Here is a 15,086-nt window from a genome sequence, read left to right as displayed (position 1 = left end):
CTATGATTATTATCACTATGATTATTATTATCACTATGATTATTATTATCACTATGATTATTATCACTATGATTATTATTATCACTATGATTATTAGCACTATGATATTATTATCACTATGATTATTATCACTATGATTATTAGCACTATGATATTATTATCACTATGATTATTATCACTATGATTATTAGCACTATGATTATTATCACTATGATTATTATCACTATGATTATTAGCACTATGATTATTATTATCACTATGATTATTAGCACTATGATTATTATTATCACTATGATTATTAGCACTATGATATTATTATCACTATGATTATTAGCACTATGATTATTATCACTATGATTATTATCACTGTGATTATTATCACTATGATTATTAGCACTATGATTATTATCACTATGATTATTATTATCACTATGATTATTATCACTATGATTATTAGCACTATGATTATTATTATCACTGTGATTATTATCACTATGATTATATTCACTATGATTATTATTATCACTATGATTATTGTCACTATGATTATTATTATCACTATGATTATTATTATCACTATGATTATTATCACTATGATTATTATTATCACTGTGATTATTATCACTATGATTATAATTATCACTATGATTATTATTATCACTGTGATTATTATTATCACTGTGATTATTATTATCACTATGATTATAATTATCACTATGATTATTATTATCACTGTGATTATTATCACTATGATTATTATTATCACTATGATTATTATTATCACTATGATTATTAGCACTATGATTATTATCACTATTATTATTATTATTATCACTATGATTATTATTATCACTATGATTATTATCACTATGATTATTATCACTATTATTATTATTATTATCACTATGATTATTATCACTATGATAATTATCACTATGATTATTATTATCACTATGATTATTATTATCACTGTGATTATTATCACTATGATTATTATCACTATTATTATTATTATCATTGTGATTATTATTATCACTGTGATTATTATCACTATGATTATTATTATCACTATGATTATTATTATCACTATGATTATTAGCACTATGATTATTATCACTATTATTATTATTATCACTATGATTATTATTATCACTGTGATTATTATCACTATGATTATTATCACTATTATTATTATTATCATCACTATGATTATTATTATCACTGTGATTATTATCACTATGATTATTATCACTATTATTATTATTATCATTGTGATTATTATTATCACTATGATTATTAACACTATGATTATTATAACTATGATTATTATTATCACTGATTATTATTAGCACTATGATTATTAGCACTATGATTATTATTATCACTGTGGTTATTATTATTAGTAGTGTATTATTTTCATTATTAATTGCTTATTAGCGTTATTATTATTAGCAGTATTATTATTAGCATTTGCGCTATCATTATTATTATTATTATGACTATTGATTTTTTTATCATCCTAATTTTTATCATCAATATTATTTTATTGTTGGTATTAACATAATAATAATACTTATTTGTATTATCATTATTATCAATTTTATTATTACTATAAATATTATTATCACTATGATTACTACTATTATTACAAGTGTATTGTTATTATTATTTTTATTGCTATTCATTTATTATAAGCATTATTTATTATTAGATTTTTTTTTTAATTTTAATTACTATTATTATGATTATTATTATTATTATTATTGTTAATTATTATTTTAATCATTATTGTAATTAGTATTATAATTATTATTATCCTTATTATTACTGGTGCACTAATGTGTTCGTCAAGTCGATGTTGCATCTGTCAACCTGAAGTTAGTTTCAATTAAGTTAAGCAAAATTCTGTCTCTTTTAATAAAAGTGAAATTCATGAGTGATTAAATAATCTGAACCTTGACAGTAACTCTAAATGAATGCTGCTTCAGATCAGTGGAATGTGCTGTGGAGTATTTGCCTCCATAGTCCTGTAGAAACATTTGTATGTCATATAACATGTACAGGAAACCAGAGAGTTAATACATCAAACACATCTTCAGAAGGGACCTGTACTTGTTCTTCTTCTGATTCCTGAGCTTACCAATCAATGCTTTCCCAACCAGGCCTGCTCCACTAGCACACCAGTCATTGCTTGTGTCTGCAGATTGCAGTTGTTTACAGTAGCCATGATTTGACTTTAATAGTCTATATGAAACATCACACTGCTGCCATTTACCCCAGCAGAGTCTTCAGCAGTGAACGGTTCTCATGACAGAGAAGTTAGCCATCAGTTTATCAAGTAGATCCACGTGCTGCAAAATAAAACCCCTGAACAATGTTGTCTGATTGAGAGGATCATAAAACGCTGGAGTGTCTGCAGGGTCAGGGTTCATCCTTACGCTGATTACACAGATAAGAGAAATGTGTACCATCTAAATGCTACATCTGAGCTTCTTGCGAACCTTGTGGAATTGAGGACTCTACAGTTTATCTATGAGCAGGTCATTATTAAAAACTCACCCATATTGATAGCTTTCCAGAGTTGTGCTTTGAGTTTTGTGCAACATGTCTGTAATGAATAACATTTGCATTCAGGAGCAAGAGCCGAATGACTATCAGGTGTTAAACAAGTGCTTCATCATTGACTGATTATTTATTCTTCTATTTCAGTTTCATATCTGAAATGTTCATGTTCATCTCATCAGTATTATTATCCGGCTCTCTTTCTGATCTTCCGGTTTTGTAAGACGCTTGATTCTGATTGGTCAATACCCCTTGACAGTGGTTATTAACGTTCACTAACATGATCAACACCAAACTGATCACACGTCATGTTCAGACACATTTAGTTCTGCTTGTTGAACCACAGAATGTAAGGTGAGGTAAAACTTTAGTTTTGGTTAGCGTCAAAACAATGTGGCTAAACCGTTAGCTTAAGTTAGCATGCTAAATCAGCAGGCTACGGACATTTTCATCTTGGATCCTGTCCATCAATATGATGAAGGAGTGGAGCAGGTGAGAGAAACTTTACGTTAGTGATCTCTCCAAAGAAAGTTAAACCATGAGCGGTGGTGATGATAGCAGCAGGGTTCAAAGTTGTGACATTAGTTTCTTTTTAAAGGTGTGTGAACCACAGAGCTCAGAGAAGAAGGAGAGCTGAATGAGGACAGTTTCATGTTAAGCCTTCTCCTCACCTATGAAGCTCTCCACAACCTGACCCTCACTTACCTCTGTGACCTCCTTCATGAATACACTCCCTCCCACTCCCTCCTTTCAACCTCTGCTGGACTATTAACCATCCCAAGACAGTCTGACTCTGATACCACACTTTTCTGATTCAATACGAGACAGATAACTTTTCTGGCATATTTATTTAAAAAAAATAAGAAAATGAAACGCTTGAAAGACAAATCCCATGACAAATAATTCAAGAGCCTTGGCGTCATTCTGGAAAGCACACTCTCATTTGCACCTCACATTTAAAACATCACCCGGACTGCATTCTTCCACCTCCGTAACATCTCCAGACTCCGCCTACCACTGTCCCAATCCAGCACCGAAATCCTGGTTCACTCATTCGTCACATCCTGTATTGATTATTGCAACGCCCTCCTCACCGGACTCCCCACCAAACTCATCAACAGACTGCAAATCATTCAGAACTCGGCCGCCCGGATCATCACCCGCACCAAATCACCTGACCACATCACTCCTGTTCTGATTAAACTTCACTGGCTCCCTGTCCAACACCGCATCCATTACAAAAACCTTCTCCTCACCTATAAAGCTCTCCACAACCTGGCCCCCACTTACCTCCACGACCTCCTTCATGAATACACTCCCTCCTGCTCCCTCCTCTCAACCTCTGCTGGACTGCTAACCATCCCAACGTCATGCCTCAGTACCATGGGTGCCCGAGCCTTCAGCTGCTCAGCACCCAGAATCTGGAACTCCCTCCCCCCACACATAAGACAGTCGGACTCTATAACATCGTTCAAATCCCAACTCAAAACTCACTCAAATTTGAATATTCCCTCTAACTGGGAGCACTTCACTTTTTTATGTTGATCTTCTGTTTTAATGATGTTTTAATGATGACTGCTTTTACTCTCTGTAAGGTGACCTTGGGTGATTTGAAAGCCTCCAAATAAAATGTATTATTATTATTATTATTATTATTATTATTATTATTATCATTGTTATTATTATTATTATTATTATTATTATTATTATTATTATTATTATTATTATCATTGTTATTATTATTATTATTATTATTATTATTATTATTATTATTATTATCATTGTTATTATTATTATTATTATTATTATTGTTATTATTTTTTTATTTTTTATTTATTTATTATTGTTATTATTATTATTATTATTATTATTATTGTTATTATTATTATTATTATTATTATTATTATTATTATTATTATTATCATTATTATTATTATCATTATTATTATTGTTATTATTATTATTGTTATTATATTATTATTTTTATCATTATTGTTATTTTTATTATTATTATTATTATTGTTATTATTATTATTATTATTATTATTATTGTTATTATTATTATTATTATTATTATTATTGTTGTTATTATTATTATTATTATTATTATTATTATTATTATTATTATCATTATTATTATTGTTATTATTATTATTATTATTATTGTTATTATTATTATTATTTTTATCATTATTGTTATTTTTATTATTATTATTATTGTTATTATTATTATTATTATCATTATTGTTATTATTATTATTGTTGTTATTATTATTATTAAATCCACTGCAACAGGCAGAGAAGAATCCATCACCATGGAACGATCACTGACGAGGAATCACTGGGACTATTTTTAAAAACTGTAAACATAAATCATTTAAATCAATAAAATCATCTTTAATCAATGTTTTTAACAACGTGTTTGTATCTTAAGTTAGTAGCCGTGTAATAAGCGGGACAATGTACGGTTAGCAGGAAGTTATTTCCCATAACTACCTGCTAACCATACATTATCCCTTACTTATTCACTGATGGAGTTGCGCTCTTACATTCGTTGAATACTCATATTCAGATTACATTGTGTGTAAATTGTGCTAACCTCAAACACTCTGTCTCACTGTCTGTCTTACAGGGATCATGTCTGCAACAGGGAATGGCTACGTCATTTATATGACCATCAAACGCAAGACCAAGTTGAAGCCTCCTGAGCTCATGACTGTTAATCTCGCCATCTTTGACTTTGGCATATCAGGTACTGCTTTATGTTTGTAGCTCCTGTAGACGACGAAGAATGTGAAGAACATTGAAAAGCTGTTTGCATACCATTGATTCTCAAAACGATCCCATGTCATGTCACATCCAACGAGTGAAGGAGAAGAGACGTTTGTTCTTACATTCATGTCTGACTTGAAAGCCAGCAGCAGAGTCCTCTCCCCGTTCCTCCTGTCACTCAGCGTGCTGTCAATCCTGATCATCTTTATGGGAGACTGTGATGTCATTCCATGCTGCACTCCTACACTGTGGATTCACCTGCACAAACTATTCTCTGGCTGTTTTCGAAACGGCCTGCTACATGCTACTTACTAATGTAGTAGGCAGTAGGTACTGTCCACTACATACTGTGTTTGAATTTAGTGTGTAGTGTGACTGTTCTGTGTTGCAGTATGCTGGGTCAGACGTCAATGGATTTCCAGTTTTGAAAAGCAGAAGTAAAAAATGGCGAAGCCGATAGAGAAACTGCTTCTTTAGCATCACTTATGATTTAAAAAGTTAGGAAGTGAGTTAGCACCTCCAAGTCTGAAGCCCAAGATCCACAGGATGCGTCGCGCTACGTTACGGCTGCGCCGCGCACGTCACAGCAAATAGGTTCCCATTCAAGTCAATGCTGTAGGGTCCACAGGGCGCGCTGCGGCGCGCCTCAGCTCCGTCTCTGGAGCGTTCCGCCGCGCCGCTTTGCCAGAGATACGCGGGGAGTCTATTTTCGCCGCTCCCCGCGCCCAGCACGCGTCAATCGACACAGAAATGATCGAACTATCCCGGAAGTCAGGCACGAGGATCGTATGCAACATCCGCTCACTTTCAAAATAAACACCATGTGCAAACACAAGATCGTAAATTTCACCACTTCTTCAACATTACGTCATAACCTGTGGCATCGGGCCAGACGTCAGTCTCAAAAGATATCCGACACCATGGACGAGGAAAAGTTTATACTGTGTTGTTCTCGCGCGTTTTGGAGTTCTCGAGGGATCTTGAGTTTCCTGCTCCGGAGTGCGCGCCGCTCCAAACACGCATCCTATGGACCAGGGCGAAAGCCCCGGGACGGAGCAGAGCCGTGTCGCAGCCGTAACGCAGCGCACACGCATCCTGTGGATTCCCCGAGTCAGGCCATGGTTCTCTGCCGGAAAACGGTGGATTGCTCTCTCTCGGTGGGGAGTGAGACTTTGCTCCAAGTGGGGGAGTTTAAGTATCTCAGGGTCTTGTTCGCGAGTGGGGGTAAAATGGAGCGTGAGATCCACAGGCGGATTGGTGCAGCGTCAGCAGTGATGCGGACGTTGTATCGGACCATTGTGGTGAAGAGAGAGCTGAGCCGGAAGGTAAAGCTTTCGATTTACCAGTCGGTCTTTGTTCCAACCCTCACCTATGGTCATGAGCTGTGGGTCATGATCGAAAGGATAAGATCGCGGATACAAGCGGCTGAAATGAGTTTCCTCTGAAGGGTGTCTGGGCTCGGCCTTAGAGAGAGGGTCAGGAGCTCGGACATCCGGAGGGAGCTCGGAGTAGAGCCGCTGCTCCTCCGCGTCGAAAGGAGTCAGCTGAGGTGGTTCGGGCATCTGATAAGGATGCCTCCCGGACGCCTCCCTTTAGAGGTGTTCCGGGCACGTCCAACTGGGAGAAGGCCCCGGGGTAGACCCAGAACGCGGTGGAGGGATTATATCTCCCGCCTGGTCTGGGAACGCCTCGGGATTCCCCAGGAGGAGCTAGAAAGTGTCGCCGGGGAGAGGGATGTCTGGGTCAATTTGCTTGGACTGCTACCCCCGCGACCCGACCCCGGATAAGCGGAAGAAAATGGATGGATGGATGGATGGATGGAAGTGGTTTATATGTAATTTGATAACTTTCACAGCACCCAAAAACAGATTTCCTCCTGTCAAAAAAGAAGGAAAAATAATAAGCGGAACGAGCGCTGTGCATTGTGGGTAACAATATGCGAGGCAGACTGGTCTGATGCACACTGTGAAATTTTCCAGAATCAGTAGACATCCGAGGAGTTTTGGCATACTGCAGATTTTCTTCTTGTTCACTTACTACATACTGAATTTTGGCCGAATGAGTACGTACTGCTAGTATAGTAGGCGGTTTCTAAAACAGCCATTGTTTACTATAATAAGACAGTTCCTGTTATTAGTCCACTGTGTTTTTCTTTTTACCTTGACTTCTTTGGACTACAGGCTTCCTGCAGTTTCCTTCAGAAGAGTAAGGTGATGTTATTGTGAAGTGTCTGTCAACTGATTTATAGAGGTTTGGTCGTCACAGCAACACCACATGACTCTTCTGAAGAGGACTTCAGGATTTTTTGAGTCCAAATATGTCAAAGGAAAAAAGAAAAACTGTCTTTCCCACCTGACGACACAACTGTCTCAGCCCGGATCTCATCCTGCCTTGCTGACATTTCTAAATGGATGAGGGAACGTCACCTACAGCTCAACCTGTCCAAGACTGAGCTTATTATCATTCCAGCCAGTCCCACTGTGGACCCACAGATCAATATCCAGTTTGGATCACAAAACCTCATGCCCACTAAGTCTGCCTGAAATCTGGGTGTCATGATCGATGACCAGCTAACCTTCAAGGTTCATGTTGCCTCGATTGCTCGGTCCTGCCGTTTTCCCCTCTATAACATCAAGAGGATCAGACCCTACCTGACAGATCACGCAACACAGCTCCTGGTTCAAGCTCTTGTAATGTCACGCATTGACTACTGCAACTCTCTACTGGCAGGCCTCCCTGCATTCACAGTTAAACCTCTGCAGATGATCCAGAACGCAGCAGCAGCACGTCTGGTCTTCAACCAGCCTAAGACAGCTCATGTCACTCCCCTGCTCATTTCGCTACACTGGCTTCCAGTTGCAGCTCGCATCAGATACAAAACTCTAATCATGACTTACAAAGCAGTCACCAAAACCGCTCCAGTTTACCTGGAACCCCTCATCCAGGTCTACTGCCCTTCTCGCCCGCTACGCTCAGCCTTTGAAAAGCGCCTAGTGCTTCCAGCACACAAGGCCTCAAAATCACTAGCTGGACTCTTCTCTTCTGTTGTCCCTAAATGGTGGAATGAATTGGTCAACTCCATTCGATCTGCAGAGTCCCTCTCTACTTCCAAAAGACAGCTAAAGACCCAGCTCTTTAGGAAGCACTATGCACTTAGCTAGACTGTTCTTCACTGTTGTCCCCAGTGGCAGATCATGTCTTCCAGCTACAGTGGACTCACACTGTCCTGCTCTACTCTGGGAATCTGTGTTCAGCTCTTGAGTACTTTGGTCATTATTGTGGTGATGTTAATTGTTGATGATGATAATGGAAGGTCTTAAATTGTTTGGTTGCTTCATTGTAGATGTTCCTTATTTACTTTGTGCATTGCCTTTACACTGCTTGGCAGTACCTGCACCCAAATGGACTTGAAGCACTTTGTTACTCTTACTGATCTTGTTTCCTCTTGTCTAGATCTTTGCTTGTGTTGTTCTTGTTCTTGTATGTACGTCGCTTTGGATAAAAGCGTCTGCTAAATGACATTGTAACATTGTAACATCATAGTATAGTATATGGTGGCAGACCTAATGAACCTTTCTGGACTACGCTCTGTTTCATCCTTACCCTCCTTCTGCTCGTATGTGAACCACCTTTCTTCGTCTTTCCCTGACAGACGATTCAACTTTGCTGTTTCCTCTTTTAAAATCAAAGACGTTTTTTTCTGCTTCCTTCGTTGAGCATACTTGAAAGCCTTGACAACGTTTTGGTGATAGTAAAGCTGCACTGGACTGTCCTTGTGGTTATGAATGTGCTGAAGCCCACCTCTTCTAACTGGGCCAAGGCCAAGGAAGCGTACCGTGTCTAAGCCCGGCACGAAGCCTCAGCTTTGGGGATGAAACACGCTTTGATTGACAGAATGTTCTGTGTTTCCTCGTGGAGGGGTTCCTTTCAAATTCCGCTCCAGTCTGTTGTCATCGACATTGAACGGGGAAGCCGGTTATGCTAAAGGGGGCGGAGCTGACTTCTTAGTACAACTCATAGCTGGAATGAAGTGACAGACAAAGTTTTTCAAACTTATCAGATAATCCTCCTCCCTCTCTGTCCTCTCAGTGAGCTCCTGTTTATTCCTGATCCCATCAAAACAGGTAGAGTCACAGAGTTCAGGGAAGCTGCATAGAGATACAATCAATTACCTTCAAACTCTGTCAGTTTCCATCCTTTTAAGGTGTAACGTTGCATGTGTGTGTTTTGTTAAGTTTTGACTCAGCGCCTACCAAAGCTCTAGTTGTACTTCATGATTATTCAAATAGACAGCAACAATTAAAGTGGCAGCAGTTCCAGAGTTAACATGACTTCCTGTCTCTTAATGTTCGTCATGTCTGTGCTCATCTTTCATGATAACTATTGCAAGAAAGTAGAATAAAAACTAAACCATCATGACTCAAGCCACACGCACTTATGACATTTGTTCTGTTTGAACAGATACAGCTGCTGCTCCAGATAAAGAAGTCTCTGCACACCCACAGTATGGAGTCCTTTATCCTTAAGCTGGAGCTCACGTGGCCGTTTATTGAACCAGAATCAATCAGTAGTCTGAATGGAGACCGGTTGAGCTTCAAACAGGCAGCCGTTTCTCTCATCCACTTAACCAATGATGGACTTCATGTTGAACTCAGGGCTGTCAGCCTTAAGGTGTTAATTGTGACATGATTAAGGGCCCAAATTAACTTCATTAGTTGAGATAATTATGATCAGAGGTATCAGTTTTCTGTTGTAACGAATCCAGGTTAGGACCCATAGTACAGACACAAATGGAGGCAAGGATGAAGTTTTGAAAACAGGGTTTTAATGAGAGAACTTGCAGGTAGAGTTCAGGTTTCCAGGGTGCGTTATGGATGGTGAGTGGCTGGCTGTGGATCTGGAGCTGGGCGTTTGGTTCTTGAAAAGTTGCATGGAGATCTGGGCACAGGGAGAGACAAGGTTAGTTTCTTTCACAAGAAAAAGGAGTTCAAAAAACACATTTGAAGAGGGCCTGAGCTGAGTACCACGCTTGGTAGATAGACGATCTGGCGATGAGTGGAGGACTTAGCCGGGCTTAAGTACTGCAGACAGAGTGGATGACTTGACTGCAGATTAGCAGCAGGTGAGCAGACTTGATTGAAGCAAGGTGAGTGGAGTCTACCCCCATCTCCAGGTGAGCAGACAAACAAGACAAACACACAGGGAAAGAGACACAGGGGAAGAAAAGGGAGGGAAGGAGACTAGGAACCTCACATTTTGTCCCTGTCTTGTTTACTTCGGTCTACATGCCAATACAGTATGGGGCGGTAATGTGCCTTAAAACTCCACCCTGAAACAATAAGAAGTCCCTTTCTGCACACCCTAGTTAAGCTAGCTACCACCGAGCAGGAAAGCGACCCAACGCTGAACTTTCAAACGCTGAACTTTCCCTTTAAAATACTCCAAGAAGGCTCAGTTCATGGTTCAAAATGAATATGCACTTTGTGTCAAATGGAATAAAAATATCACCAACGTACTTTAAGTTTGTGTTACCTCCTTCGGGCTAATCATACAGCAGCAACTAATCAGACCGGCAGCCAGCACACCTAAAAATCAGTTCCATAATTATTTTCAGAATCATTTATGACTAAATATTTAGTTCCAGACTTCAGCTATTGTTGTCTAATTGTTTGTTATTTTTAAAAAAGACTTAAAGCTGGGGTTGGCAGTCTCGGAAAACTAGCATGAATTTCAGGACTCCGTCTAACCCCTCCCCTCCTCCCTCGGAGCTCCTCCAAAACGAGCACGAGCACCGCTGACTTGCGACCATATGATGGTGACTGATTCAAAACCAGTCCTCACCAAAACATTCTCATAGTGAAAGTTAAAAACACAAACAAACATGGCTGCTGTTAGCACTCACAACTGTCATGCTAGCATTATCCAGTTGTACTGGTGACACGATATCAGGAGAAAAGTTATAACACATATATAATACTGTAACAGCTCTACTGTTTGTTAAACCTGTTCAGTGTAGATGCTCTTAATTCCTACAGTGTTGACAGTCAGTGAAGGCATCAGGAGAGGTGTAGAGTGTGTGAGCGGGAGAGAGGAGAGACAAGAGGAGAAGTTCTTCATTCATTCAAACATTGATTGTTGTTTTGTTGGTTGTTGTGATCACGGCCGACAGTGACCGGTTATTGAAGATCAACGTGTTCACCAATCGGCTCTTCATCCCTACAGCGTCCGGACGGACGCTACAGTACATCTACATTTCTGTAGGACTTAGTAAATGTCATTCATTCTTCTGCTTGTCAGAGACCCTTTGGTGAGAGCTTTTTAGACTCTGATCTGGACTACAGTCCTGAGCAAAGCACCTCATCAGGTCAGAGGGGACAGGCCTGAGGTCGAGAGAGAGGGGCAGTCAGTAGAGTCAGGGGAAGCAGAGGCAGGAGACTGGGACGAGAAGTACACTCTGGGGAAATGTACGCGCAGGAGGCGGGCAGAACGGCAGGACGGGATTTGATTGGTTTAAATTTTGGCACCCAAAAAACAGTGATTGGTTGGTGTTTTCCCAGGTTTACTCCGGCTGTAGATAGCAGCTTTTTTTACCTCTTTTTTAAGAACACATTATGTATTGATTGCCATCAGGACATAAAGATCATTTTAACCAGTATAACAAAAAGTGTATCTAAATCTGATTACCAACCCCAGCTTTAAATTATTTTCATCACAAAACATCTGCTGACATTCAAGGGCTGCCAACCAATCAGCAGATAACCGCTGACCTGACTGTGACCCTCACATTCTGGAGACATGAGCTGCTTTCTAAAGAATGCAATGCCTGCTAGTCTACCAGGATGAAACAGGATGTCCCTTAATGCCATCAAGAAGCCTTGGGTGATGCCCAGCTGGACAAAAGGCTAATACAGTACAAAGGTAGGCTCTTATTCTTTATCAGTATGAGATCTGGTAATTGGGCCTTTTGAGAATGCAAAGGGTAAAGAAGCTGAATATGCTGATCTTTATTCTGTGAGGAAATTGAGTGTGCCTTTCTGGTCCTCTCTGTGGATCAGTGAGTTAAGCAAATGGCAAACACAGCACTCTGAAGACCCTTGAGTAGCAACTACATTTTGTCAATGAGAGTGAGTCTGCATGTATTCTTACTTCTTATCAAGGGGATTAGCAGGCAGCAATTTCATGCAAATACACCCTTAGAGAGCAGTGCAGTATCTTTAAAACGTGTTTGGTTCTTATTTTTTAAAGAAGCCTTTCAGACGAGTTCTTTATCAGCACGGAGATGACTTAGTCCTTACCTTGTGGCTTTTTGTTAAAGCTAGGGTTGGTAGTCACGAAAAACTAGCATGAATTCGCATGTAGCATTTCCTCAGGACTCCATCTAACCCTCCCCACCCCCTCTTCCTCAGAGCTCCTCCAAAACGACGCCCCAGCTCACATGCACTAGCACCGCTGATTCACAACCATATGATGGTGACTGATTCCAAACCGGTCCACAGCACATGGTTTGTGTTTTGCACTACATCAACTCATGTCTCACTCAGCGGTAACAAAACACCAAAACATTCTCATAGTGAAAGTTAAAAACACAAACAAACAGGAAAATGTACGCTCTGCAGGAGGCGGGCAGAATGGCTTGAAGGGATTTGATTGGTTTCATCATTTGGCTCCTGATGGCAGGGATTGGTTGGTGTTTTCCCAGGTTTACTCCGGCTGTAGATAGCAGCTTTTTTTTACCTCTTTTTTAAGAACACATTATGTATTGATTACCATCGGGACATAAAGATCATTTTAACCAGTATAACAAAAAGTGGATCTAAATCTGACTACCAACCCCAGCTTTAAGTAATGAAATATGAATTAGTTTTACATTGCATCAATCCAGTAACTATTCCTCTTGAAGTTTCAGTAACAATTTGAAAGTTTTTTTCATCCAAACTCTTTTAAAATTGTCAAACATATCCCTGAAAAACCTCGAGTGGGTCACTGATCCACAGCTGCCATCTTGGATGTCTCAAGTCTCTATCAATTGGTGAGGTGGCCCTCCCTTCATACCCGGCGGCTTCACCGCTGGCTTCATTTTGTATATAACTCAATCCTTGGCAAGACACCTCCCTGCCTGTCCTCTCTTCTTCATGTCACCCATGATTCATATCGCACTAGGGGCCCGATCTACTAAAGGTTTGCATGTATAAAAACATGTGCAAACTTGATAAAATAGCACTCGCAAATCATTTAGCGTGTTTGCCTTCATGAATATGCAGAACACATGTAGATCATCAGAACGCGCAAAATACTGGGAGGAGGAGATGCAAATGTAATCATTTAGCACACGCAATGTGATTTATCAAACCTGAAGCAGATAGCGGGCGGTGTTTTTACGTCTATATTTAGCACGTTTGAATGGCAGGTGCAAACTGGCACAGCGTTACGCACACATGGCTGCGGTCACTGTAAAGCTCATCATAACTTTACAACATGTCCACAACAGCGGGGCTTACAAGCATTACTACAGTTTTTACACACAGTTGATGTCATTTTGAAGTCAATCAAACGGACATGAAGTCTAACAAACCAAGAGAACAACACAAATAAATAAATAAAACAACACAAATTCAAAGCAGTTCAGCACCATGGATAGCGACCGCATCATTCTGACACCCACTTTAACTTTTTCATATAATGAGAGCACAGTAGGTCACTGTAGCAACAGATATAAAGTTTAGTCAAATTGGCACAGCGGCCCACATCTTCACATACAAACAACAAATCAACATGAAGTACTCGGCCTACTCACCACTGTTTGAAGGAGTCTTAAGATCTGCGGACTTGTCCACGATGCACTGTATGTCCATTTTCTTTGATCTGTCATTCTCAATAGATAACATGACATATCCACTCAGTCTCTCCTGTCCCATCGTGCTCATCAAGGGGTTTTTAGTTAGTTTTAACTTGGAGAATGAACGCTCAGAAGGTGCAACGTTGACGGGAAGAGTATAAAATAAAAGCAGGGACAGGCCTCATCAAATCACTCTCTAAACTCCATCAAAACACTGATTGTGTTTTGGAGTAGAGTAGATGCGTTTATTTCATCGGCAGATCTTCTGTTTTTTTCTCACATCATTCACCTTTGCTGGAGTTCATCGATGTGTTTATTTCCCTCCTCCACAAAGACCTCCAACTCCATGTCTTCAAACTTCATTTATCCCTTAAGACCACTCTGTTCTCTCAAACGCTCCATGGTGACAGCCGATAGCACACGCAAAATCCTCATTAAAGGGCGGTCCGCATCACTTATGCACTTGTTATCATTTGCGCACACAGTCTTAGTAGACAACACAACCCGCATCACGCCCAGAAATAACACGTGCAGAATTATTATTTGCACACGCAAATTAGCGCTCGTTACTTGGGATCTTAGTAGATCAGGCCCTAGGTCCAGTGAATACATCAAGTTCATCATCCCCAGTACTTCTACTGTTTTTGGCCGTAGTTCCTTTCCTTTTGCAGCTAATGACTGAAATATCTTACAAAACACCCTCAAACTTTCAACTTTGACTCCACTCACAACCTTCAAGCTTAAACTTCAACAGATTGCAGTTGACTGATCACTTCAGACTTGACTTACATGCATACTTATTAGGGGTGCAACAATACGTGTATCTGTATCGAACCGTTCGATACAGATACACGCCCTATGAACTGAACAATACGCAATTTTATATTCATTGTATCAACTTCTGACGAGGCGCTCT

General features: G+C 39.5%; 1 protein-coding gene and 1 long non-coding RNA gene across 2 annotated transcripts in view; one reads left to right on the top strand and one right to left on the bottom strand.

The window, feature by feature from the left end:
- The window catches only part of opn5 (opsin 5), a 194,902-nt gene that overhangs the window by 110,974 nt on the left and 68,842 nt on the right, over positions 1–15,086 (top strand). The window contains exon 3 of the mRNA XM_034698930.1: positions 5,195–5,314. Within this exon, the coding sequence (XP_034554821.1) occupies positions 5,195–5,314 (120 nt within the window). The remainder of the gene's footprint in view (positions 1–5,194; positions 5,315–15,086) is intronic.
- LOC117823705 lies at positions 10,138–10,860 on the bottom strand. The gene is made up of 2 exons (XR_004633479.1): positions 10,359–10,860; positions 10,138–10,272 (listed from the first exon to the last, which is right to left on the bottom strand). It is a non-coding gene; the product is annotated as an uncharacterized LOC117823705 (long non-coding RNA).

This window comes from Notolabrus celidotus, chromosome 13 (assembly GCF_009762535.1).
Source record: "Notolabrus celidotus isolate fNotCel1 chromosome 13, fNotCel1.pri, whole genome shotgun sequence".
Classification (NCBI taxonomy): Eukaryota; Metazoa; Chordata; class Actinopteri; order Labriformes; family Labridae; genus Notolabrus; species Notolabrus celidotus.
This window is presented reverse-complemented; position numbering and strand designations above follow the sequence as displayed.